The sequence below is a fragment of the Pelophylax lessonae genome (genome assembly GCF_965119305.1).
Source record: "Pelophylax lessonae genome assembly, chromosome: 4".
NCBI classification, from domain to species: Eukaryota; Metazoa; Chordata; class Amphibia; order Anura; family Ranidae; genus Pelophylax; species Pelophylax lessonae.
The window spans coordinates 463,462,893-463,490,798 of record NC_138771.1 but is presented as its reverse complement, the minus strand read 5'-3'; the positions used below and the strand labels follow the sequence as shown (position 1 = coordinate 463,490,798).

The 27,906-nt window shown below is 46.2% G+C and overlaps 1 protein-coding gene across 3 annotated transcripts in view; it reads right to left on the bottom strand.

The window, feature by feature from the left end:
- Positions 1–26,213, bottom strand: part of LARP1 (La ribonucleoprotein 1, translational regulator) — a 124,260-nt gene extending 98,047 nt beyond the window's left edge. For all 3 annotated transcript variants that reach the window (XM_082256100.1, XM_082256101.1, XM_082256102.1), the window contains exon 1: positions 25,821–26,213. In XM_082256100.1, the coding sequence (XP_082112226.1) occupies positions 25,821–26,022 (202 nt within the window). In that variant the 5' untranslated portion in view covers positions 26,023–26,213. The remainder of the gene's footprint in view (positions 1–25,820) is intronic.
- Positions 26,214–27,906: the final 1,693 nt, after the last annotated feature.

Here is a 27,906-nt window from a genome sequence, read left to right as displayed (position 1 = left end):
TTTAGTGGAATGGGCATGAATAAAACAATTACAATAAATTCAGTTTGGAATCAGACAGGCAGGGCCATAGATCCAAAATTGTAAAATCATTTACTGTTCTCTTGCACAACTGATCCAGAGGGAGGGGAGTCACATCCATCTCAGATCATTGTACCCAGTGATCTAGAATACAGAGAGCAGGTTTTATTGATGGGGACAAGGTTTTGAAGACCACCCTTAGTAACCAAAAGCAGTCAACTTTTTTACAAAATGACAAATCACCTGCAACAGCAGAATGTTTACAGAACCACTGAGTGCAGTGGAGGACCAGGCAACTGACACCAAGAATTGTGTTGGATGTGAAGTTTTTTCAGACAACTGTAGATTTTGAAACAATTTTTTGTTGTGTGGAACATTTTCTTTTCTTTTGATTGTTGATTTAAAGGAACATTCTAATCAAAATTGAAAGCCAAGCCTACAGATAACAGACTAGCCTTCTCAAGAAATTCAGTTTCTCATCCAGGAAGGCCTCACTTCTTTTTCCTGCTGATCTAGGGATACACCAACCATGGATAAAAGTTAAAATAATCAGCTCAGAATACAGGGAGCAGACAAACCCAATAAACATGCAAGGTTCTCTTTGAAATCTATATGTAGTGGAGTATAGAGGTGAAGGCAAAACAAAGGCTTGTTGGAGATCTTAAAGTGGACCTAAACCTGGAAAGACAATGCAGGTGTACTTGGTACCAGCCCTCTCCAACCACAATTAAGTATCTTTATATTTTAGGCACTTTTATTTTTTGTGCTGCCTAGAAAAGAATGACGTTGCTCACACATGCGAAGATGCGCTAAAGGGCTCTGCTAGGCTTTGGAACCGAACAGAGACCTATGGAACATCTGCGCACGCATGGGCTTTTATGAACAAGTGTGCGAAAGTGGTGCAGCGAAGAAGGTCCAGAACCATTTTTCCTGCGCACATGCGACTACAGGCCTTCAGGAACTATCAGAGCCTTTAGATCACCGGAGAAAAAAAAAAAAAAAGTAAAAGAAATATATATATATATATATATATATATATATATATATATATATATATATATATATATATATATATATATATATATATATATATATATATATATATATATATATATATATATATATATTTTTTTTTTTTTTTGCTAGAAAATTACAGATTCCCCAAACTTTTTTTTTTTAGCAGAGACCTTAGAAAATAAAATGGCAGTCATTGCAATATTTTAGGTCACACTTTGCACAGCGGTCCCACCTGCCTACTGGGCACTTGCACCCAATTCCTGCCTAGGCCAATATTCAGCTCTCATCCTTATCACATTTTGAATGACAATTGCGCGATTATGCAATGCTGTTTTTTCACACAAATAGAGCTTTTTGGTGGCATTTATTCACCGCTGTTTTTTTTCTCTCCCCCTCCTAAGGGTAACGGTGAGGCGGCACTAATATCTTACACCGATATGCAGCACTGACTGGCATCAATAACAGGCACTGCCGGGGCTTTACTGTAATCAGGGCACTGATTATCAATGCCTGGATTACCTGTTCTGGTCACCCCCTTCAAGGAGGAGCCGCTGAACGGCTCTCCACGCCACACACTGAGGCGAGGAGCGCCAATAAATGGCACTTCCTCATTTACACGTGACCGGTAGTGAATGGACACAGCCGATCACATGAGTAAAGACCTGCGTCATTGGCTCCTTACTGAAATTCGGGTTGCGTCATGTCCTAGGTGCCCTGCAGGCGCGCAAGAGCGGCCTTTTTGGGGTGCCCTCCTAGGACGACTTCCCAGATTGAGAGCCGCACCGCTCCTGCCGTTAAGAGGGTGGGTGGGCGGCAAGTGAGCGGGATGGTGTCCATTTTCACCCTGCATAGCAGAGCTGACAAGACCGCCAGATCAGCATTGAAATCCCAGCTGAGTAGGCAGATTCCGCTTAGCGGAGGTGAACGTGTGAAATGGGCCTAAGGTGGCATGAGTTACTGGATCTCCTATGGCCTCCAACTTGCTGCACGGTCCTTCCCTAGTGAGCCACTGCCCATCACACCATCAAGCCAAGTACACACGGGCCGAATGCCGGGTAACATCAGCCGGTTCATTAAAAAATGGCCGCCATTCAGGATGTGTATGGCAGCCGGTCTGACAAAAGATGGCCATTCGGCATGCACGGAAAAAAAAAAAAAAAAAAAAAAAAAAAAAAAAAACCTTTAGCTGGATTAGCTAGATTTCAAGCCCTGTGTTAAACATAGAGGTTTTTCATTTGGAGAGTTTTGTGACCAGACAAGATGGGTCTTTGGGAAGCTAGCACCCAGCAGGGTTGGGTGACCTGGATGAAGTTTGGAGCAGTTCTTTGGATTTACTGGGTCTCTGTCAGAGCATCTTTGCATTTTAAACTAGTATCTTCAACACCAGGGTTCCTTGAGTTGAGTGTCAAAATTAGTGCAGGCATGCTACCAAGCTGGGCTGTGTGTATCCACAGACTCACACAGCATGAGCCAATGACTTCTGCTACTGCCTGTGTCCTGTGAAAACCAGAAGAGAAAGCAGTGCTGCTGCTGACAGGCACAGTACTGGAATGAAAGAGGAAGCAAGTATTTAAGGGGGACTGTGGGGAGTTGAATATGGTAAGTTTACCTTCATGTAGAGAACCTCATGGTTTTAGAACCACTTTAAATGAAAAGGCAGCACGCTTGCAAGTTTATGACTTTTTCTATAAGGGCCTGCATATACTGTACAGAAGCACAACCCCATCAATTTGGAGGAGGACAGGAACACCACTCAGAACAGGCTGTTCTGTGACCAGTCACTTGCTGATCTGAGACAAGTACAATGGGGTTATAGGTAACATGTTAGGCTTTAGGCTAGATACAGGAACGAAACTCAGCTGGCTCAGCAGGGACTGGCCACATTTCAATCAACGTATGGGCAAGCTGGTTGTTGTCCAGAAGTCCATCTACAAATCGGTTTCTGTACAACCACCCTGTTTCACTCGATCAACAGAAAGTCACCCTGCTGTCAGAATACAAAGTCAAAAAAAAATGAGCCTTTTTTTCCCCCCATTCAACTTGCAAAGAAAAAAAATGGATTTTTGTAAAATCTTACCGTAAAATCCTTTTCTCTTAGCTCATTGACAGACGTAGTCCTCGGTGATACACCACCTTCGGGTTATGTTGCCTCCACAGGAGCAGGACTAGACAGGAAATTAAAAAGCTCTGGCCACACCCCAGGGGCAGTCCCAGAGGGCATATCCTCTCTCTCTCTGCCTCAGCAAATCAGTTATGTGAAAAAGCAGTCTTTAGAGATTTTAACCCAACTCAAAAAAACAGAGGGGCGGGGACTACGTCTGTCAATGAGCTAAGAGAAAAGGATTTTACGGTAAGATTTTACAAAAATCCATTTTTCTCTAGCGCTCATTGACAGACGTAGTCCTCGGTGATACACCACCTTCGGGACGTCCCAGAGCAGTATCACAACTGAGGGGGTGGGAAAATGGAAATCAAATCCCAATCTAGAAGGCCCAACCGGTGCCAACTAGAAGTTTACAATGCTCATCCTTAATGATGAGATTCAACAAAAAAAGAGAAAACTATTTTTTTTTTTTCAAACAGAAAAAAACCCTCGAGGTAGACCACCGGTCTCCTCAAATTGCGGCCTGCAAAACCTTGCGGCCAAATGAGGCATCCGCCGATGCCGTCACATCAATTTTATAGAATTTTGTAAAGGTATGTACTGACGACCAGGTGGCCGCCTTACATACCTGGACCACTGACGCCTGATGGCGAAAGGCCCAGGAAGTACTGAGCGCTCGAGTGGAGTGCGCCCTAACAGGGAACGGAGGACTCTGACCCTTAATAGAATAAGCCTGTACCACCGTTTGTCTAATCCATTTGGCAATGGTCGCGGCAGATGCAGGCAAACCCTTTCTGGGGCCATCCGTGATCACAAAAAGTGAATCCGTCTTACGGAATGATTCCGTAGCTTTCAGGTATACCCTGATTGCCCGAACCACATCTAAGGAATGCAACGCATGTTCCCGATGATGCTTGGGCTGAGGACACAAGGAAGGTAGTACAATATCTTCATTCAGATGAAAATCTGAAACCACCTTGGGAAGAAAAGATGGCTTAGGATGAAGTACTACCTTATCCCTATGAATCACTAGGTATGGGGACTGGCATGATCATGCAGCCAGTTCTGACACCCTGCGAGCAGAAGTAATAGCCACCAAGAAGGCCACCTTCTGGGATAAAGTAACCCTGTTGCAAAAAGGCCAATATTCGAGACACCGAATAGGTACGTGGAGGAAATCCTAAAGATTCGCACCACGCAATATAAGTTTTCCATGTGTGATAATAGACTTTGCTGGAAGTCGCTTTCCTTGCTTTAATAAGGGTAGGAATGACTGAAGTAGACAAACCTCTGTCCTTCAGTACTTGGGTCTCAATGGCCAGGCCATTAAACCCAGCGACTGTAAAGCATGATGGTAAATTGGTCCTTGAGACCACAGACACTCCCTGAGACGAAGTTCCCACGGAACGTCTACGACTAACATGTCCAAGTCGGCCAGGCCGGCTTGAGGAGGCCAGCCTAGAATTTCTAGGACCACTGGCGCTGATTGGATCTGAACCAGGCGTCCCTAGAGGTATCTGGCCCCGACCATCCGAGAAAGTCTGGTCGTTTTCTGTTCCCACACATTTATCAGATACCTGATAGTTATCAGGAAAGGTGATCTTTTCTGGTTGAACCTCAGGGACCGAAGTCACCCGACTAGAGGCTACTTGGCCTATCTGGTCAACCAGATCCGATTCCTGTGAGGTATCGGGACTAATCTTAGGAAAAGGTAAAGGAAAAGATCTATTCAGGGAACGGTAATTACCGCTTCCTGTAGTACTTAAATGTTGGAAGGGAACAATCGCACCGGTAGTAGTGGTTGATGCTCGATCTAATGTCCTGAATACCGGTGAAAACGTCCCCCCACCCTGAAACCGGGTGGGGGCGCACCTTCAGGCTGTGTACTCCTTTGCTTCGGGTTTGGCTGGGTTGGTCCTTTGCTTGTCCGACCAGCCCTTCTTGAACCCTCCTGGAGGAGTCTTGCCTTTCCCGCTAGTACCAGCCGGGCGCCCTTTATGGGCGGTAAAGAAAGGTCCTCGCTTGTTGCGAGGTCCCTTAGCTTTAGCAGCCTGTGGCAAAAAAGTGCTCTTGCCCCCAGTGGCATCCTTAATGATTTCATCTAGGTTGGCCCCAAATAGACGATTCCCCTGAAAGGGGAGATTTGTCAAGGTCTTCTTGGAACCTAGGTCAGCTGACCAGCATTTTAACCATAGCACACGTCTGAGGATCACCGCTGTCTTAGATGCATGCCCTAATAAGGGAGTAGTGTCCAAGGCTGCGTCACAGATAAACTGTAGCCCTTGTATAATCTGTTCCATCAAATCAGATGTCTCCTGGGGAATATCTTTTCCCCTAAGATCTTGGCGTACCATTTTCGCCCATTCCGTAAGTGTCTGGGAAACTAGACCAATAACAATTACTGGTCTAAAGCTGACCCTATCAGAGAGAAGATGGTGCGGGACTCTGCTTCCATCTTTCGATCCACCGGATCCTTAAAGGACGAAGTGTCCTCCACTGGAATAACCGTGGCTTTATTCAGCCTGGAAATAGGCGGATCCACGACTGGTGGTACCGTCCATTTCTTAATGATGGATTCCTCAAACGGATAGCGTCTAGCAATACGCTTGGAAATAGTAAAGGTACGTTTAGAATGCTCCCATTCTCCTTTAATCTGATTACCGAAACATTTAGGTACAGGAAAAGCCTTCATCGTCTTGATGGGCTTATTAGTACCAAAAGGAATCTCTGTTTCAGTTGCCTCTGCCGGTAAAGCCTCAAGTTTTAAGGTTTCCTGCACTGCCACAACTAGTGCGTCCACCAATGCTTCTTCCTGAATAATAGCAGGAGAAGAAGCGTCCTCCTCACTGTCTGAAGGGGCTTTACCTGGGATAACAGCCCTTGCAGAGGAACCTGCAACTGCCGTGACCACCTCTGAATCTGAGTCAGAGGTGTCAGATGGTATAGGGGTAGGCGGGGGTCGCTTCCTTGACCCCCGTCCCTGACAGGCCGCCTCCACCCGAGCCACCATAGACTCCAAAATTGCTGTAAATGACTCTATACTCTGTGCACCGGCGGGTCCCGTGGCCCCCTCGAGGGAAACAGGTGGGGGAATATGTGTGGCAGGGTCCATGATAACTCCAGTTACTTCCTGGATAATATAATTCAAAAATAAAACTTTTTTTTTTTTTTCGACCCCCAGCGCCACAAAAGCCCCTTAGTGTTACCTGCTAGGGATCCCTATCGATCGAGAGAGAGAGAAATAGACCCCCAGGCTCACCACTTGATGCTCAGAGTTTAACTGCAACAGGTTACAGCGCTGTCTTAACAAACAGGAAGTCTTTTGGCTGGCTGCCCAGGAAGAAAGGAGGCGGCTCCGCCCCTCTGTACGCCTTCCGGCGCCTCCCCCAAGCTCCACGAGGTGTTTGGATCACCTCAAACATGGCCGCCCCCATGCTGGAGACACGAGGCTACGCCAAAATGGCGGCTCGTGCGATCCAGCAAAAAAAATGGCGGCGGCCCGTACTGAATAGCGGTGTGCTGCAGGGCACACAACACTCTCACTGCATGGGGATATGGCGTGGTTGGCGGTACCGGCCCTGGCGGACCGCATGGCCGTTCGGGAGGCCTGCTAATAGCTGGAGATCTGATTAGGAAGGCAGTCTACATGTCCGTGGCTTCTGACTGGTAGGTAGCTTATTCTTAACCCATAAGATTCCCAGAATGCCACAGATTACATCTTTAAAACATGTATACAATTAGATTGTTAGCTCCCAAACCAAGCCTCCTGGCTTTTTGCACACATAAAATCACACTCAAAGTAGGAGGATCTGTGTCATGTTGTAGGATAGAAAGGGACTCTATCTTACCATACAGAGAGGGGCCCGCGTTCACCACAAAACCCGTCAGGGGGAAAGGGGGAACATACTACTCACCATACCGGAACCAGGTGGGCACCAACTCCTGACAGTACCCCTCTCCACCGGGGCGGGAGGGCTGTGGACCGATACGGACGCCGTGACTCATGGTCTTTGGCGTTTCAGCGAGACGTTTAACTCGCGTGGACAGTCCTTTAATGGGACTTTGTCGCGGCCGACCCAGCGCGGAGCTATGGCCTGCACGCGCTCGTAGGCTGAACTGGGGTGACCACCGGATCTCAACATCCAGCCCGTCGCCCAGTTCAGCTTTCTTGCTTGAAGATCTCACAGGAACACTGGAGAAAAAAGCTGTCTAAAAAAATCCTTTAAGAAAAAATTCTTGCCAGGACCTAAGATCCCAGCAAGGTGTCTAGGTCCTTACTCCTAACTAGACAGAAAATAACTGATTTGCTGAGGCAGAGAGAGAGAGGATATGCCCTCTGGGACTGCCCCTGGGGTGTGGCCAGAGCTTTTTAATTTCCTGTCTAGTCCTGCTCCTGTGGAGGCAACATAACCCGAAGGTGGTGTATCACCGAGGACTACGTCTGTCAATGAGCGCTAGAAAAAAAAAAAATAATTGGTACTGGGTAAAAGTACAATTATCCTTTAACACAACTCATTTATAGGTAGGTAAAGAATGTACAGCACATAGGCTACAGGCAGAAACTTCTGACAAAAGGTGACCTTGTGCTTCTAGTCCTAAATATCTTAAAACAACACTGGCCAAACGGGTCCCCCCCTCCTCCACAGCTGGGCCAAGACACATTAGCAACCCCCACCCAGACACACAGGTTATCCTATACAAGCAGAGCAGAATGCCTCCACACCAAGCCCCTGCTCGCACACACTGCTAAAAACATGCCTAAACTTTCCAGCAGCCTCTCCCAAACCTTTACCTAGAGCAGGGCCTGACAAATTTGCTTTGAATCCATGAGCCAGCTAATAAAGTTGTGAGCCAGTCTGTGCGCGTGGATGCTGACATGCAACGTGTATCGCAATCCATATGCCTAGGTACCCAACTTTCAGGGACTTGAAAGGGATGTCACATACGCCGCTTCTGGGTCAGTAAAGAGATGGGGGGGGGGGTGTTGAGCTGCGTTCCTTCCGCTCTTCTACCCTGGGATACATGGGGAGGGCTGGGGGCAGGTTAGGCGCTTGACCAGCGTGTGTGGAAGCAATTGGGCGGCAGCAGAGCCATCCAAATGCTTCCAGCTGACAAGTGTAGGAAGAACGAAAAAAAAAATCCACATGCATGTCCCGGGCGTCCGCCAATACAAATTGTGCATTAATGAAACATTGAATTGCCCAACAAAAGCCTAGGCTCCAGGACGCAATTTCTACTTGCCATGGCGGCCTGGCGCTTGGGATTTGTTGAGCCCTGACCTAGAGAAACCCTTTAAAGCATAACTCCACTTTTGTAAAAAAATAAATCATTCCCCCTCTGGGTGATCTATGTACATTGCAAGGATTTTAACAAAGTTTGATGCAGATTCCTAACTTTTGTTATTCTGAAGAAATCCCTGTTTGTTCCTCTGTGCTGAGTGGGTCTAATGGGAGTGGTTTCATAATTATCAGCTGTGCAGCTGCAGGACACCAATTAGGAAATCTGCTGGACCTGCATCCCTTTAGAAGTTTTCCTATTGGGAATATCTCACAAAAAAAAACATTTTTGTTGCAGGTGATGCCAGAAATCTGACTTCCATCTTCGTCAGACTTCTTGGAAAATTAGTGAGCCAATCACAGAAGCAGGAAATGAGGTTTCTAGGGTGTGGTCAGTACACATTCTGTGTACAAAACACTTCCAGGTAGCCATATTGTTTTGCATTTTCAGAAAATGACACCGGCTGCAGATTGAAAAAGGAAAGGTAATTTTTAATAAAATTCAATTACAATATGATTTGTGTCGCAATTGTATATGTATTTTTTTTTTTTTTTTTTTAATTGCTATTTTTTCCCATGAAAGTGGAATTCCCCTTTAAATAAATCTTCAGGTCTTAGGGAATGCTTGTTCAAACTCAATTTGTGATCACTGGAAATAATGCCCCTCACACTGATGGCTAGCAGGAAGAATACTCCCCTACAGACACCTAAATATATACCGTAATTGGGTTCATGCAGATGACTGTCAGGCAGGCACCATCAAATGGTAGGAGAATATCTGGAGAAACCTGCAGTTTCATAGAACCAGGTTTGAGAAAAGCTGCCTTATATTATAGTGATGATACAACACAGAAAATACAATGATACGCCAGGGTGAACAACACTGCTTCTAGAAAGGAAACTAAAAGCTGTACACAAACAAAAGCAGGGGGTCAGACACAGCAGTGCCATAGGGATGGATAAACAAAACAGTTACAAGTTACGGAGCAACAAGACCTAGCCAATCACAACAGAGTCACCAGGATCCAGCACACTCAGCCAGCCGGTTCAAAAGTTAGAGCCATGAAAGTTAGTGAAAAGACTCTTTAGTCATGTTTGATTTTTTTTTTTTTTTTTGCTTCCAACACTACAGAGTGCTGTTACCAGATAAGAACCATGAGGCTTACACTTTTATCAAGTAAGGCTAGTCACTAAAAGGGAAGCGCTTTCAGCAAGAACTATATAGATGGCAATCCATCTGCTTATATCAGGGATATGCAAACTGTGGCCCTCCAGCTGTTGCAAAACTACAAGGCCCATCATGCCTCTGCCTCTGGGTGTCATGCTTGTGGCTGCCAGAGTCTTGCCATGCCTCGTGGGACTTGTAGTTCTGCAACATCTGGAGGGCCACAGTTTGCATAATCCTGGCTTATATGATCGAAATTCCCATACTCACCTGAGACCCACAATATGCTTCTCCTTGTTATGTGAAATTTGGGGTGTGGTGCAAACAAAGTTTTGTTCTGCTTTCAATAGCGAACATGAATTGTTAACGGAGCCCAATTTTTTACAACAAAACTAAAAAGATGAAGTAATAAGTGCTCATCACAAAATAGTGATTTGTTGGCTCTGTCCTATTTGCTTGACCAAGACCTAAACTAAACTTTCCAATTGCGTCAAAGGCCTGGTTTACACCTACAAGGTTTGCTTATAATGCATTTCTGCAGTGCTTGTTACGCGTTGTGGTTTTCATGCTTTTTTTGGCCAGTTTATTGGTGGGCAGATTAAGAGAAAAATGCAGCAAAACACTACATGCTTTGCTGCAGTGTCTCAATTCAAGTCTATTGAACTAAAAAACACACCGGTTTGCATTAAACTTCACAACCCTTTCCAAAAACGCAGTGGCTGAGAAAGCATAGATGTGAATGTGTCCCATGGGAAACCATGTTAAATGGATTGTAGTGCTTTTCTGCAATAAGCGTGTGTGTGTGATTGAGATATATCCCTTTTGCATAGCAGTTTGACATCAGTGACTCATAGTATCAGTAAGAGGAAGCCCTCGATTTATAAAGACTAATCAGCAATTGAAGCCTACATGTCTTAGCAAAAGTTTCCTTTAAAGCAGATATTCAGCTCATATTTTGTCTTCTCTGGTTCCACCTTTCCACTTTTAATCAATGTACTAATAGAAAGGTTTGAACATTTTATTTTCATTGCAAACTTTATTTTAGACCCAGTGCCATACTCACTAAGCCTTGGTGCTTTTTTATGCAATGCAGGCAGATCACGGGCTGATGGTAGGGGTTGGAAAGGTGCTGTTTACAACTTCCTGAAAACATAGCAGCCTGCCTCAGTACTCCTGAAAGCCCTCAGCCCTGATGAAAGCAGTGGGCTGGCTGTAAGTCAGCCATAGACGGTTCGAATCGCAGCCAGTTCAGCAGGAACAGCTTAAGATTTGAACCATGTATGGGCAGGATGAATGATTGATCGATGCTTCTTCGGTACAACCAGACTTAGCAGATTTTACATGCGATTACTACAAGCAGCTGTTAAAGCTGCTTGCGATAAATACTGTCTTCTCCCGCAGGAAGAACACAATGGCTCAGTGGGGGGGGGGGGGGATACCTGTGGTTGCAGGAAGTAGATTTGCTTTGTCTATGGCTGGCCTTAAAAAGAGTAAGGCTCCATTCATGCTTTTACAACTCAAAAGTCACACGATGCAACTTGGATGTGACTTCGACTAGTCGCACATACATAGTTATCATTGGAAAAAACTCGGGACTAGTCATGTGACACCATGACTGAAAGAGTTGCAATCCAGTACATAAAAAGGGGCAGTCAGGGGACAGTGACTGTAGAGAGAAGGGCTAGATGTTAAATGTTGCTGAACGTCCTTCAGTCAGGCTCTAACTTGCAGCAGCTTGATTTGAAGGCAAGGCAGGAGTTCAACCTCAACAAGAGCAACTAATCTGAGTAAGCCTGTCACAATAGGGAGAAAAGAAAAATCTAACTTCAACACTTATGAGTTGCTTACTTAGAACAAGCTTTCTGTAATTTAGCACTCCTTTGCTGTATACTAGTTCCAGGTCCTGGTTAGGTGAAAACTGTAAAAGTTGCTCTTCCTGCCTCGACTGAAGGCTAAAAAAGTGGCAGAAACAGCATATGCCAGCATCTGAATTCTCTAAAGTCCTTACTGCACAGCCAATGTATTTACCTTGAATGGAGAAGATTAAGGGCTTATCTGACCAAAACACATAATCGTGGTTTCCACTATGTAAAGCACCAGTTACAATGCATTAGCGAGTTATATTCCTAAATATTTAAACTTAAATTTTATTCTTTGCTAAGGTCGCTCCGACTTGGGGGGGCGACCTGTGAAGTCGCGTGCAGCGCGACTTCGGCGCGACTTGCACGGACTTCACATAATGGAAGTCAATGCAAGTCGCCCTAAAGTAGTACAGGACCCTTTTTCTAAGTCGGAGCGACTTGTGTCGCTCCTATTAGAACGGCTCCTGTGCTCCTATTAGAACGGCTCCTGTACTACACAGTGGGAGCGACGGTGCACTACTTGTCAGGCTGACCAGGTCGCCTGACAAGTCGTACCAGTGTGAATGGACACTTAAGCCAAATTATTATTACTCCCAAAATACAAATGTGTTGGCTGTGACAATTTCCATGCATTTAAAGGCCTAGACCTTTAGCACTTGACCTCCAGAAGATCTTAAAATTCTGTATCTGAGCAAATTAGTTTACAGAAGATCTTTTTTTTTAAATATTGATTTTTAAATACAGAAATGTTGGCTTAATGAAAAGTATGTCCATGTGCAGTATAGTATGCACTCAATACTTGGTCGGGAGATGTGCGCACCCTAAACCCAGAAGTAGGCAGCGACATCCCAGATCAACTCTGGACTACAGAACACATTCCCCACCTGGGTTTAGAGATGGAGAGAAGTGGAGATGGATGTTCAATAGTCCTAGCATACTTCCTCCTATCCTAAGTGAGCAGTGATCTAGACTCTTCCAGTATCCAGACCCCCTGAGCAGAAATTTTGCCGAGGGCTCCTCCCCAGCCGGACAGGCTGGCATCTATGGTGACCACTGTCAATGGGTTGGAAGGATTTGCCCAGCTGAAGCCACCATATCAGGGACTCTTGCTCCCCGGCTCCGCAGGATAAGATTGTCCAGAGACTGCGAATTCTTGTCCCATTTGTCTAGAATCTCCCTTGCAGGGACCTCGTATGGAAACGGAAACGCCTCGGAGCCTGATGGTGTCTACCTTCAACACCCGCATCTAGAGGGATTACCACCTGCTGGACAGCAGGAGATAAAATTACAGCCTGCAGTTTCTGGAGTATGTCCAGTGGAAGGAGCACTCTGGCTAAGGCCAAGTCCAGAGTCAGACCCAGATAGTCCAGCTTTGTGGATGGAACCAGAGCAGGACTTCTTTAATATTCAGAATGCAGCCAAACACCCTCAAGCTCGTATGGCGATTTCCAGGTTTTCCACCAGAGCAGTAGGAGACTCCACTCGCAGAAGGTCGCCCAAGTAGCCCAGTACTGCAATCCCTCATTGGCCTAACAATGCTAGCACCGGGGCCAACACTTTTGTGCGGAACAGAGGAGCAGAAGCGAGACCAAAGGGAAATGCCACAATCTGATAACGCTCCTCTCCCACGGCAAGCGGAAGAAGCACTGGAGACCGACACACATTGGAATGTGAAGGCAAGCATCGTTGACATACGCAAGAAAAAAATCCCCCTGATGCAGAGAAGACACCACCGTGCGAACGGAATCCATTCTGAACTTCTGCACCCGCACAAAGCAGTTCAGCACCTTGAGGTCCAGAATTGGACGCACCTTGCCTTCCTTCCTTCCTGGGGACTGTAAAACAGGTTTGAGTAAAAACCGCCAAAAAACGTTCCCGAAGTCAGTACCGGTACCATCACCCTTTAAAGAAAAAGGTCATGCACCGCCCCAAAAAGAGCCTGTAAGCGGACCAGGGACATTCGCACATTAGAAGGGAGAACCTTACCGTAGGGTAAAAGAGAAACTTGATCTAGTAGCCGGACTGAATGACCTCGTGGACCTGACTTGTACCAGGGGAGTCCACGGGTCCTGGTACCAGAGAAGGCGCCCCCTCTCCCAGCCCACATACGAGTGAGGGCGCTCCTTCATGCTGAAGGGGCCTTGTCTGCGGATCTGAAAATGCCCACTCCTCACTTGCCAGACCAAGTTTGTGTGGATCATCCCCGAGGAGGCCCGAAAGGCTCTGATCCCTGGTCAGTCAAACCTGAGGGACTAAAAACTTCTCATGACCTGAGGAGGAGAGCCAACATCTACGACGAGGGTCCTTGCCCTTAGTAGCCTGCGGAAGAAAGGTACTCTTCCCCCTGTGAGACCTTTAATGTCATCCAGGGTAGCACCAAACAGGCAATCTCCTTGAAAGGGAAGATCAGTCAAGGCTTTTTTTTTTTTTTTTAGAAGTCTGGTCGGCAGACCAGCATTTGAGCCAAAAGACACACCGAAGGACCACTGCCGAAACAGAGAGCCGAGCCACTAGGGCAGGTGCATCCAAAGAGACATCTCAGATAAGCTGCAACCCCTGGACCAGATGGTCCGCCAGCTCACAAATGTTTCTTGAATGACTATGCAAGCTGAAGAAAGCCGAATTCACATTTAACAATAATGAAATAATGTATGTGAAAGTCAAACCACACAGCAAATGACAAGTCACCCTAAACTGAGCCATAGGCTAAACTTGAACTGTAGCCCAACACGCCTGTTTGGTGTTTGAGAAAGCACTAGAAGATCCAGATGCCTGAGGGTAGTCAGATAAGTGCTTACATGCCACACCACACACTAAAAGCTATGGTTTCCTTCAGACTAATAAGACACCTACATACAACCATTATGAAGTCTGCTCATTCATCACGCTTTTAAATACTTATTTTAGGCAAGAATAAAATGTTGCATACAACTATTTAAAATGTTTTTTAGCCAGCAAACTCCTTTTACCATTTAGCCCTGGTTCACAACGGTGTAATTTGTCATGCGATTTGACGGTTCCAAATCACATGAGTCTCACCCCACTGCCAGCATTGGAACCAAACTCATGTCGTAGGGACTTTGAAAAAGTTTCCTGCGCTACTTTTTTCTATTTTCATTTCGACTTGCAAAGGCATCTGTTAAATTAAGTCAAAAGCTGCAATGAAATAGGAGGCGCAGATCGCACTGAAGCAGCGTGATTTCAAGGCCACACTGGCATGAGCCAGGGATAAGCCCTCATTCCCACTCGAGCAATTTTTTGCTTGTTAACCTACTCAGAATGACATGCTTCCTAATTGTCTGTTTGCATTGTATGTTCAGTCACCCCCAAACTCAAAATTGTGGCCAAATGTGCGACGTGCGCTTGGGAGCTATTATTCTTAATGGCACCCCAGATGCAGTGCGATTCTGTCACAATCTATACAAATTTAAAAATCATGCTAAGCTTGCTGCTCAAAAAAGGAGCAGGAGCTTCATTTGGGCAACAAACGCACATAGGGCAGCCTAGTGAAGTAAATGGGCTGCCTTATTAACGACATGCCCAAATGCGTGCAAGTGGCACTTTCAAAACCGCAAGCAAGAACGCCAATTTCCGCAATGCGATATCTGAATAGCTGAAGTTGACAACCAGATCTATTTCAAAAGCTCCTTCAGTAAAGGTCAGGTGACCAGACTACATGGGAGCCCAAAGCAGCATCATCTGTGGCACAAATGTTACATGGCGTTTTATCTCTTATTACAGTAGTGGGGGGGGGGGGGGACTCTGTTTTCAGTGTAGGTATAAACAACCTTATGGCTCAAGTTTTACATATTCACTGTATTCTAATGCTAATAACCAAAACCTGCCACTGCACAAGAGACCAGAAAATGCTAATTGTATTACCAAAACAAGTACTGTCCACACAATCTTATGCACTTCACCTACACAATAAGCAAGCTGCCCCAAGGTGTGGCACCTTTAAAGGCAAATGCAAAGCCATCTCCATTTCCTCCCTGCAGGTGACAATTCTTCCCTGAGGCTGCAGGATACAGAAGCCAAAAACAAGGCCGGTGAAGTGACAAGTTGAGCCAAGACTGTATTAAACTGAAGTTCCTTTGATTGTACCTGTACAGAAGCGGCATACTAATGTTAGTTCGGGGTGGGTCTGTATACACTGCCATGCTATATTTTCAAGAAGCACCATTAGTTATCTGAAATGATCAAAACTCTGGAGGGAAAAAAAAAAAAAATTAAACAGCACTTGCGGTTTCTAGGCAACAAGTAACAGTTTTCAATGAATGAATAATGCTCTCTATTGGATCTGATAGTTAGGTGGTACCGGGGGGGGTGGTACCGGGGGGGGAACTATATAAAACACTTATCTTATCCCTTACTTCCCCAGCAGCCAGCACTCAACTCTTTTCCCTGATACTCCATGTTGTGGGTGGTCCCTTTGCATTCTAACGTACAATGCAGGGCTATCTTACATTACCTTCAATGGCCAGAGCACCAATGGCTCCCGCTGCGTCTTAGCTGTCTTGGGGGGGGGGGGGGTCTCTCTCCTCATTGGCTGAGACTCCTGTGCACATCGCTGGATCGAGAGGGAGGGGGGGGGGGGTAAGAGCACAGTTTTTTTTAAACCTTCAGCCCACGTTCGCATTAGCAGTTGCTGGCAACGGCACCGTCCGAATCAGTGTGGCGCCACACCGATTCCCAAAAGTAGTTTCTGCACTACTTTTGGCGACTTTGGGGGCAATTTCCATAGACATATGTGCAGGAACCCGCACAGATGTCTGTGAAATCGCCGGTATGAAATCGTTCAGCTGAACTCGCACGATTTCAAACTGGCCTCAGTGTGAACCTACACTCAAGCACAGAATGCATGAAAGTAAAAAACCATCAGCCTTTACAACCACTTTAAATCCCGAAGCCTGTGTTTGTGTGTAAGAGGTGGCAGGGAATACAGTATGTTCCAGCATCACCCACATGTACACTCCAGATAACCAAAAAAAAAAAAAAAAAATAAAGGACCGGTTGCCAGCAACAATGTCCAGTACTACTTAACCACTTGCCTTCTGTGCACTTAAACCCCCTTCCCATCCAGGCCAATTTTCAGCTTTCAGCGCTCTCACTTTGAATGACAATTGCGCGGTCATGCTACACTGTACCCATATGAAATTTTTATCATTTTTTTCACACAAATAGAGCTTTCTTTTGGTGGTATTTAATCATCTCTGGGTTTTTTATTTTTTTACAAAAAAAAAGAAAAAAAAGACAGAAAATTTTGAAAAAAAAAAAAAAAAGTTTTTCTTATTTTCTGCGAGTAAATTTTGAAAATAAATTTTTCTCCCTCACTGATGTGCGCTGATGAGGCGGCACTGATAGGCTGCACTTATGGGCACTGATAGGCTGCACTTATGGGCACTGATGAGGTGGCACTTATGGGCACTGATGAGGTGGCACTAATATGCCGCACTGATGAGCACTGATAGGCGGCACTGATAGGCGGCACTGAGAGGTGGCACTGAGAGGTGGCACTGATGGGCACTAATGGGCAGCACTGATGAGCACTGATGGGCAGCACCATCAGTGCCCACACAGTGCCCATAGTGCTGCCAGTCAGTGCTCATCAGTGCCTAGATGAGCAGGCACTGATGGGCACTGACTGGCAGCACTATGGGCACTGATTGTGGGCATTGATGGGGCACTGATGGCGGGCACTGTGTGTGTTTTTTTTACCTTCAGTAATCAGGGCACTGGTGATCAGTGCCCTGATTACATGTCTCTGTGTCCCCAGCGGCTGTCGGCTCCCCCTCCTTCCTCACACTGCAGTGTCTGTGTGAGGAAGGAGCGCCGGCAATGAGAGATGATCTCATATGTTTACATATGAGATCATCTCTCATTGGACGGCTTGATCACGTGGTGAATGGCCGCTGTGATTGGCCATTCACCACGATCTGTGATCGGCCGTGTCCCTTGGACACGGCCGACACAGATTCTCCCCGCTGCGCGCTCGCAGGAGCGCGCGGGGGGCGTGTCACTGGAGGCCGTTTAAAAACGGCCTCCCGAAAATTCGAGTCCGCGCTGCAGCCGTATATAGGCTGTAGCGCGGATGTGAGGAGGTTAATGGATAGACTCTGAAGTAGGCAAATGGCCTATAACTATAGCAAGGACATTACCTGCAGTTTTTTTTTTTTTTTTTTTTATCTACTACTGGTGCGCCTTAAGGCAGTCTTTTGTTTTTTTTTTTTTGGAAAAAGTGAACTAACCCTTTAGAGCACATCTGTCCATGCATAATTACTGTATCAAGTGCCATCAGAATACTATTACAGCACCCAGTGATGCTTTGCAGAGTACCCCCTAAATAAGTGCCTAGGGTGTAATAATAGAAAACTACTGATCTTCACTTTCCACCTCACTTTGTAGTAGGATTGGACTGGAGAGAAAGCCAGCCTTACTGACCAATCATGAGGCACAGAAAGTGGGTAAAGGCAAGCAGTACCCAATGGAAGTTGGTATTTCCAGGTTTTCAGGGATCATAGGGTACACCCTAGAACAGATGTGAACGCACCTACAGATGTCTGCACTAGCATTCAATTTAGGTGACACTTTACTCAGGACCAAGTACATTTTAACATAGAATTGCAAAGAAAAGCAGTAAAAAAAAAAAAAAAAAAAAAAAAAAAAAAACTTAACTGGTCATATTTAAGGATCCCAAAACAAAGTCCTATTTAAACATTAAAGAGCCTGATGTTGTCTTTTAATTGGCCCTATCCAGCTGCAGCTGACAGGCGTGTACCATTTCTACCTTATGTTCTGTACAACAGAGGCAAGCCTCAAAATCTTGTGCAACATCAGATGTTACTTCTCCCAGAATCCCCCCAACCTGAAAGTAAACAGCAGAATTCTGGCAGCTTTAACTGAACAGCTGACCGTATTATTTAAAGGTGTTTCTTTGTAACACTTTAGGGGGTCTGTATTTTCTTTACTAGTAAGTCACTTGGCTCAGTACCATTCTGTCTAGTGTTAAAAGTGAACCATTTGAACTTTATATAACTCAGTATGGATACATTTCTGGAGCGTCACAAATTACAGCATCAGTCTTTTTATAAAAGTTCAACTGTTTATTGTCAAAAGTTTCCTCCTGACACTCCAGGCAAGTGACTGCCTGGGATGGGATGATGTGACCCGTCTACTGCAGGCAGAGGAAAGCATTTCTTAGTCTCCTCCCCTGCTGACCAGACCTCAACATTATAGCAGGTCACAAGGCAAGACATGGGGGCTGATCTGTTAAGACAATTGTGAACACAGCCAGGAACTGCACAGGTACCAGGATTCACATGACAGTCATCTCTGAGCCTGCTGACCATGAATGATGCCTGAACAAAGATGGGGCTGTCCTCCTGGGGAGAAAAGTAGATATTAGCATTGTCAGGGGGAGATCTGCGATTTCTGTGAGAGGTGATAAATACCTGAAAGCGTTCCACTTACACATAGCCTAGCAAGCACTCAACATGGAAAAAATATATCAGATCCTAGGACTACACAAAATATCCATGCTGGGCTATACAATATCACAAGAGAAACAGACATATTGCTTGTAGTCTGAATTATAAACGTTTTATGGATCCCATGATTGCAGCATGTTCCTGTTACACCAATAGGTGATCTGCTGAACCAATAGGCATTGTTCAAATAGATCTAAACTAAAGAAGACATTTAAAGCAATAGTACACCTTTACAGAAAAAATGTAAACGGTGAAACAACAGATGTCCGTCTGCTGCCCCCCGTCCCCACCTCTGGGGTTGCCGAGCTGTCAGCACCCCCACAGCCACTCCAGCAGTCCAGGGATTTGAAATCCCAGCTCTTCAGTGCTTCTTGCAAAGACCAGGTGGATTCCGATTGGTCAGCCCTGTCAACGTGAATCAGAATCCATCTGGTCTGTGGCAGAAGCAATATACCAAGAGAGAAGAGTGGAGATTTTAAATACCCAAGACTGCTGGAGCTATGAATATCTTCCAACCAGTTCGGATCTAGATGCATTCGCTCCATGTCTGCTGCACATTATTGCTTTCCTGATGGTAAGAATGGACAAGGCCTGCATATGTACCATGAGGTGCGTGTGACAGTGACAATGCAGGAGCACAACTGGAACGCAGCAGTCACCCCCATAACAAAATAAAGAAGGTCCTTAATGGAAGAATCACAAAAACTTTAACAATCCAGTGGGCTTGAAAGTTAAAGAAAAGTCCACTTTTTAACTTGTACCTACAAGTAAGCCTATAATAAAGGCATACCAGTAGGTACAGTAAACACCTCTTAAATTTGCACACAGAGCCCTCTAGTGCAATGCTGTCTTCTTGGTGCTTCCATCTTCACCTGGTCTTCCTTCTGGGTTTGTGGGCTCTGGATGTATGAATGGCCAGAGTCACAATGTCACTCCCGCATGGGAAACCCCAGCACAGAGCTCCATACCAGGGCTCCTGTGCGGGAGTGACATCACGGCCCCGGTTATTAATGCAGCCCACAGACCAGGAAGAAAGACCAGGTGATAATGTGCTAGTATGCAGAGCATTATGACAAACCTGCCTAATTTATTATTTTTTGGCAGTTTACTGCTTAAGACATTTTATTCTTACTTAGACCAAGCAAAACACCCCCCCCCCCCCACCCACACACTTATACCCACAGGCGCTGAATAGCATTACTGCTGGCAACTGAGGAAGAACTGCAGGCAACGTGGGTACAAGTGTGCATGTGGCCTGGTAATCATGTTTGCCCAATCAGTATCATGTGACCAAGAAAGTAACTAACACTGCTGATTTTGGTACAAACTGCAATGAAAAAAAAAAAAAAAAAAAAAAACAAAAACAAAAAAAAAAAACACGAGGCAAGGTGAAATGTGAGGGAGTAAAGTGGCCCACTGCCATTTCCCCCTGTATGGGCAAACCTGAAAATCTTTTTAAAAAGACTAAAAACTTTTGAAAGTACATTTAGGCTATATTGACACCAAGGTGTTGTGAGAATGTGCACAAAATCACGCTGTGGTTTGGGAAGCGTGTATGCATCCCCCCCCCCCTAACACAAATAGGGTAGCCCATTAATTTCACCGGTCTGCCCTGTGTGCCAAAGTAGCTTATGCAGCTTGTTGAGCTTTGTACTAAAAGCTGCATGTCTACTTGCTGTGTTTGGGGTGCCATTAAAGTGGTGCTGAGGTCTGGGTGTTTTTTTTTTTCTCCTTAAAGTGGTTGTAAACCCACTTTAATTACCGTTACCTATAGGTAACCTATATTAAGGCTTACCTATAGGTGCTCTAAATATCTCCTAAACTTGCACTGTTTAGGAGATATTTGCAGTGCCGTTTCTTCAGGGCCCAGTGCCGTGACTGGCATGTGCGGGAGTGACGTCACGGGGCTCCGGCCATTAATACTACCAGAGTCCGCAGACCCGGAAGAAGATGGGTGAACGTGGATGCGGCCAGCAGCATGGACATCGGGGGCTTTGTTGGGAGGTGTTACATAATGTGCTAGTGTGTGATGCAGACTAGCACATTACGCATTTATTTTGCAGGGAAGAAAAAAATATTTGAGTTTACTTCCTCTTTAACGCAATGTTTCTCAACTCCAGTCCTCAAGTACCTCCAACAGGTCATGCTTTAAGGCTTTCCATTATTCTGCAAAGGTGATTTACTGCCTTGGCAATTACCACAGCTGTTTCATCTGAGGGAAATCTTGAGAACATTACCTGTTACTTGAGGATGGGAGTTGAGAAACATTACCTTAATGCAGTCTTTGCAATAAAGGGTTACTAAACCCAGGACCCTAAATTCACTATATCTGATCTCCCACAGTACACAGAGCATGTAAATTCAATATTTTTAGTAAATATAAACAGCTATATACACCTTTTCTCATCAGTATATAGCAGCCTTGTGACTTCTATCAGTGTCTGGTTAAAGCTTGTAGGAGGAGATTAGTCTACTCTGACTGTCCTATGAGGCTGCAGGACCCCTGACCCTCTGTCTGAACAGTGCTGATCACACGCACCTTCCCAATAAAAAAAAACTCTAGCAATACACACCAAATAGCATGTGCAGAGTGCCCACAAGTCTCTGAACTTTAAGGAGATGGACAGTGAAAAAAGGGGAGGGTTAGAGAAGATGGGATTAAACAGCCTTTTTACACATCGTCCAAGAGTAGCTTATGCTTAGGTTCCACAGCGAATATAACAAGCGTGCTTTCCTGCATACATATTGATTTTACTGTTGTGGGTTTAGTAACACTTGAAGGTAAAAGACCCCCCCCCCCCCACACCTTTCCATTAACAGGAGCCTGACCATGTAGTGACTGCAGTGCTGCTACTCTTCCTTTTCTCGCAGAAGAAGAGGGAGAGCCTATGATTCCCGCTGTCAGTCCTGTGAGTAGGGGACTGATCCCGGACTATGCCTCTATAGATGCACACAGCCCAGCTAGGGTATGAACCTGTATGGGTGCCCTCTTAGCACCCCAATGAAGGAGCGGGACTGAGAAGGAAGAGATAAAGGACAGGAAGTATAAACTGAAAATTTTATTGAAAGTCCTTACAGTGAACAACACATGGTGAGATCGTGTGTGTTTGGTGCGATTGTGTGTGTTCAGGAAATCTAACATGAGATATTACTGATTGGACTTCAATCCCCCTCCCCCGTGTCAGTCATAGGTCACCCAGCTCCCAGTGCTATGGGGGGAGGGGGTATAATCACACGTTCCCGGAGATGTGTGAGGCTAATTGCCTCGTGCAGGTCTCATTGCCACTTATAGGCCGGGAATAGCAGAGCAGACTATTTATATCATCAGAGCGGTGTACGGTCCCGAGCGGCGTGCCAGAGAAGTATGGAGACACGCCAGGAAAGGAGAGAGAGAGGCAGACACACAGCACATGGCCTCCGTACACCATCATGTCTTCTCACACATGGACGAGCCGCCACCGCCGTACAACGTGCTCAGAGGTGCACAGCGGCGCCCAGGCCTACCCAGAGACCCACGTTGCCTGTCTGCACAGAGCATGCTGGGTAGCGGCGGGGGCGGGGCTATAGAAAGGCTGGACTTTTTCTATAAATCGACACCGTCCATTAACCCCCAAGCAGCCAGGTAGTCTCCGCCTCCCTCCTCCTCCCCCACCCCGAATATCCAGGCCAGGCAGCCCTCCTCCACCCACCAGCGGGCCAGACTGCAGTGTCATCACAGGGTGTACTGAGCCAATGGACATCCCGCCCCCGCCCCTCCCCCCACACACCATGTCACAAGCCTAGTAAGGGGATCAGGCAGGTGACCGGTCAGCATGGAGGACTCTCCTCCTCCTCCTCAGCAGCAGAACCACGCACTAGTCCCTGACAGTCCCAGTACATCCCGCACAGTCCAGAGGTCACAGCGACACCAAATTCCCTTCATCACACCAAGACAGACTACTACTAAGCATCCAATCACAGCACACCTCCCCATACAATTCCTGTCCTCCAATAAGGCTGTAGGCATACACTGTACAATCTCCTTCACTCTAATAAGGAAAGGAACACCACTAACACTGGATATACATTGCTAGATTTTCCTACAACATTTCCTGGTCAGAGCGTTTGTCATTTCTCTATTAGTGGGGAAGGCAGAGCGACATTCGTTTACAGCCACAAGAAAATTGGAAGGAGCAGGAGGGAACAGTTCTGGAATGTATGAATTGCTAACACTTTTCACTCACTAAAGTCCATTCATTCCCAAATCAGTCAGCAAAATCAAATGAAATCTTTCCAAAGATATGAATGTTGTGAGAAATTGTTGGAAATCCCGTTGTCACTCAAATTGGCTGCAACCTATTCCTTTTGGGCGATCGGATTTCAGCGCCCGTTCAGGTTCCTCACGCCAAATGCAAATAGTTTGTGGCACTGACTGGAGTTAAGGTGGACATATGACCACTTACATCCAACCCCACGTAGAGATTATACAGGTCTGCACTCCCTCCATCACAAAACAAACGACACACAAAACGCCCATTCCTGCCTCGACCCAATCGTTAGGGGATCAGTCCAGGGACCTGTCCTGAGGATACCGATGTGAAAGAGGCCCAAACCTTAGGGTCCCGATACAATCAACTTTACAGTGGAAGTTCCATCAAATCCTAACCATACTTAAACCTGCCCCCACCCCCATTCTACCCACCCTGCAAAGAAAAGCTATTTATACTGAGGGCGCTCTGGTCACATGATCAGCTCCCAGCAGCAGCTTCAGTGTAGAGAGGGGATCACTGGGCAGTGATGTCACCCATAGGCTTACTACGGGGCATCTGTCCCTCTACACCAGGGATCTTCAAACTACGGCCCTACAGCTATTGCGGAACTACACGTCCCATGAGGCATTGTAAAACTCTGACATGACTAGGCATGATGGGAATTGTAGTTTCTGAACAACTGGAGGGCCATAGTTTGAAGACTCCTGCCACTGAAGCCGCTGCTGGGAGCTGATCATGTGATCGGAGCACCCTCGGTATAGGCAAGCATAGACATCTTGCCATTAGAGTGTAGTTAGAATAGGCTTAGCATGGGGGTGGGAGCAGGTTGAAGTATAGTTAGAATTTGAATAGAGTTCCTCTTTAAGTTTACCACCCACATTACAATCTCCTAGGGAGCACCCAGCAAGTATGTAGTGCAAAGAGCCGGTAGGTCCTCATATTACACAATACTGGTAGATCTAATAATCTCATGGTCAGATTGTAATGTGTATAGTGAGCCTAAGATTTATCAAACCATACAAGGGCCTACATAATCTGTCCAACCAGGCTGGCCCATGTAGTACATAGTTGGATGTGAAGGAGATTCTACAATTAGGTTGTAATGTGTGTTGAGAGTTTTACTGAACCAAGACACAGCAACCAATCTGCTATTGCCATTTAAAGTGAACCTGTCACTAGCATAGAAACCTAAGTCAGCAAAACCCAGAATAAAAATGTTGATCTTTGTTATCTAGAACAGTTGTCTATCTGACCCTTCACAGTGTATCAATCCCTCCCCCCCCCCCCCACCCTCGCTGGGTGCTGTAGTCTTTCCCACCAGTCACTACTGGACATAAAGGTGCTATATAGCGGACAGTGGGATACACCATATATACTCTTCAACACACATGGAAGTGTCAGGGAGCAGTAGTCACCGGTATATCGGCACACTTTTCTTACTGCCTGCAGGAAACACACGGAATCTACTTATTCTGGTGCTGCTGGGAAACACACCGAATCTACTTATTCTGGTGCTGCTGGGAAACACACCGAATCTACTTATTCTGGTGCTGCTGGGTCAGATTTCTGTATGAAAGTGAAAAACCAGCCTGTGAAAAGGTGTAAACTTTGTTTTAAAGGGAAGTCTAATAAATTCCTGGATATTCTTGCCAGCCTAAAGCTTGTCCTTCACAGGGTGACAACACCATCTCTCCTGCAGTCAATTCTCAGCAGCAGTGTTGTCACCCTGTGATGGCTCCTCCTTCTGTACATTGAGTGGGATTACCGCTCATCCCCCTCTCTGAGGCCTGCAAGATCCAAGCGGACACCCCACATCTGAAGGATAGAACATAGGGCGCCCATGAGTCCTATGCTCCCTGATGACATCACAGGAGCAGATCAGGGGGGGATGGGGTATAAAGCGCAGAGTCTGATTGTAATGTAAGTAACCAGAATTACCAGAAACACGCCTCAGGGACCCAAGTGGACACCCCACATCTGAAGGATAGAACATAGGGCGTCCATGAGTCCTGCCTCTGGGGGAGTGAAGACCTTGGCGGCCCCTGATGACATCACAGGAGCAGATCAGGGGGGGGGTGGGGTATAAAGCGCAGAGTCTGATTGTAATGTAAGTAACCAGAATTACCAGAAACACGCCTCAGGGACCCAAGTGGACACCCCACATCTGAAGGATAGAACATAGGGCGCCCATGAGTCCTGCCTCTGGGGGAGTGAAGACCTTGGCGGCCACTGATGACATCACAGGGGCAGATCAGGGGGGATGGGGTATAAAGCGCAGAGTCTGATTGTAATGTAAGTAACCAGAATTACCAGAAACACGCCTTGGGGCTCTTGTACACATGCACCTACCCACATCATTTCCAGGTGCTGCCGGTGTACCTGGATAAACGTTACAAGAGCCATGTGTTGCGCGTCCTGAGGTGTGATAAAATGCAGCGCTGGCGCATTTCGCCCACCTGGAAGCCAACGCTCGTGTGTACAGTCCTGACATGGTCAGCAGCCACACAAGAGGCACTCTCAGGGAAGGTGAAGGCACCATGCCAGCTGATCAGCTCATCCCCCTGCTCGTATATGAGGCCAGGCTCCTCCTCATGGCGGACCCCTATGTCCCAAGCTCGCTCCCAGCCATTGCTGCACTCACCTGCCGGGTGCTGTCCATTCACCCCGCCGCTGCTCTTGATCCAGGGGTTCACCTTGGGCGGGGGAGCTTCCACGAACTCCCTGCGTCCCAGCCCTTCGTCGCCCTCCGGTGCCAGCTCTTGTTTGCCCCCCTCCGAGTCCGGTGCCGCTGCTGGTTGCTGCAGGGGCGGCGGCATGAGCGGAGCCTCTACCTGAGTGGCCATGTCCCACCACCCCGGGCGGGCGCTCTCTCCCTCTCGGTTTGTCTCTTCTCTCTGCACGCGAAGGGCTGCGGCCTAAACGGCGGGCGCTGGCTTTGCTCAGTCACCGGGCGGCCCTCCCGACCTTATACCGCTGCAATATGGAAGCCAAGGAAGACCACGCGATGGGGCAGTGCGGGCACGCGCTCTGAGGCACGCCGACGTGCGCGCTCCACGCTGGGGAGGAGGAGAGGGGCGGGGCTGGGAGGTGTATGTGAGGCTAAGGGCAGGGCGATGAGGTGTGTGAAGGGAGGGGCGGCTGGAACTCCATTCATCTCGCAGCTATGTCCAAACTATGTCCCTCCAGCTGTTCAGGAACTACAATTCCCATCATGCCTAGCTATGTCTGTGAATGTCAGAGATTTACAATGCCTCATGGGAATTGTAGTTCCTTAACTGCTTGGCTGTTCTCAGCTCCCGAGCCTGCACAGTGAGAGTGTGTGAGGAACTAGAGAGGCCAGCGTGAGAGCCAGGAAAGTAGCATTTCCTGGAGGGCAGCCAATGTATTTCTCTGCTGACAGGTCTGCAGTCCACACTGATAACTCAGTAATAACTGCAACAGAGTTTGCTGAGTCACTCCTGAATGGCTATTTATCTCGAATATTCCAGCAATACATAAACCCCATTCACAACTCAGCGTTGTGTAGCTGGAAGCATGAAGCGCCAAAACGCTGGAGGAGGAAAAAACAATTATTCTCTATGGAGATCGTTCACATTCTCCACTCCAAATGCCTGAAGCTCAGAAACGTTCTAGAGATTTTTTTTTGTATCTGGAAGGCTAAGATCACATGTAGGCGTTTTGGGGAGTTCTTCTGCTCTAGGATCAGCTCAAAAAACGCCCAACAAGACAAATCCTATTCATTTCAATGGCCCCTGTTCACATCTGAGCGTTTTGACGCCATGAGCAAAACGCCCAACGCTCAAAAAAGTACATGAGCTTCTTTTTGGGCAGATTACAGGCGTTTTTATTTTCATCCATTGCTTACTAGTCAACTTAAAAACGCCTGTAAAACGCCTGAAAAAACACCTAAAAACGCCTGTAAATAGCAACGCCATGATGTGAACGTAGCCGAACAGGACACATTGGTGCGTTTTTGAAGCGTTTTTTGATTCATAGAAATGCATGCAAACACTTGATTCTAGATTTTAGTGTATTTTTCTGCTCAAATGCAAAAAAAATTAAATAAATAATAAATGTTAATACATAAAAATCCCAATATCAACCCTTGGAGTAGTAAAGTCAGGAACTATTTTTTTATCTTAATGTCTCATAAACCCTAACCCTAATATTTAACCCTAAACCCCTATCTCTAATATTAAACCCTAACCCTAATATTAGCCCCTAAACCTAATAACCCTCAACTCTAATATTAAACCCTAACCCTAATATTAGCCCCTAAACCTAATAACCCTCAACTCTAATATTAAACCCTAACCCTAATATTAGCCCCTAAACCTAATAACCCTCAACCCTAATATTAAACCCTAACCCTAATATTAAACCCTAACCCTAATATTAGCCCCTAAACCTAATAACCCTCAACTCTAATATTTAACCCTAACCCTAATATTAGCCCCTAAACCTAATAACCCTCAACCCTAATATTAAACCCTAACCCTAATATTAAACCCTAACCCTAATATTAGCCCCTAAACCTAATAACCCTCAACTCCAATATTAAACCCTAACCCTAATATTAGCCCCTAAACCTAATAACCCTCAACTCTAATATTAAACCCTAACCCTAATATTAAACCCTAACCCTAATAACCCTCAACTCTAATATTAAACCCTAACCCTAATATTAGCCCCTAAACCTAATAACCCTCAACTCTAATATTAAACCC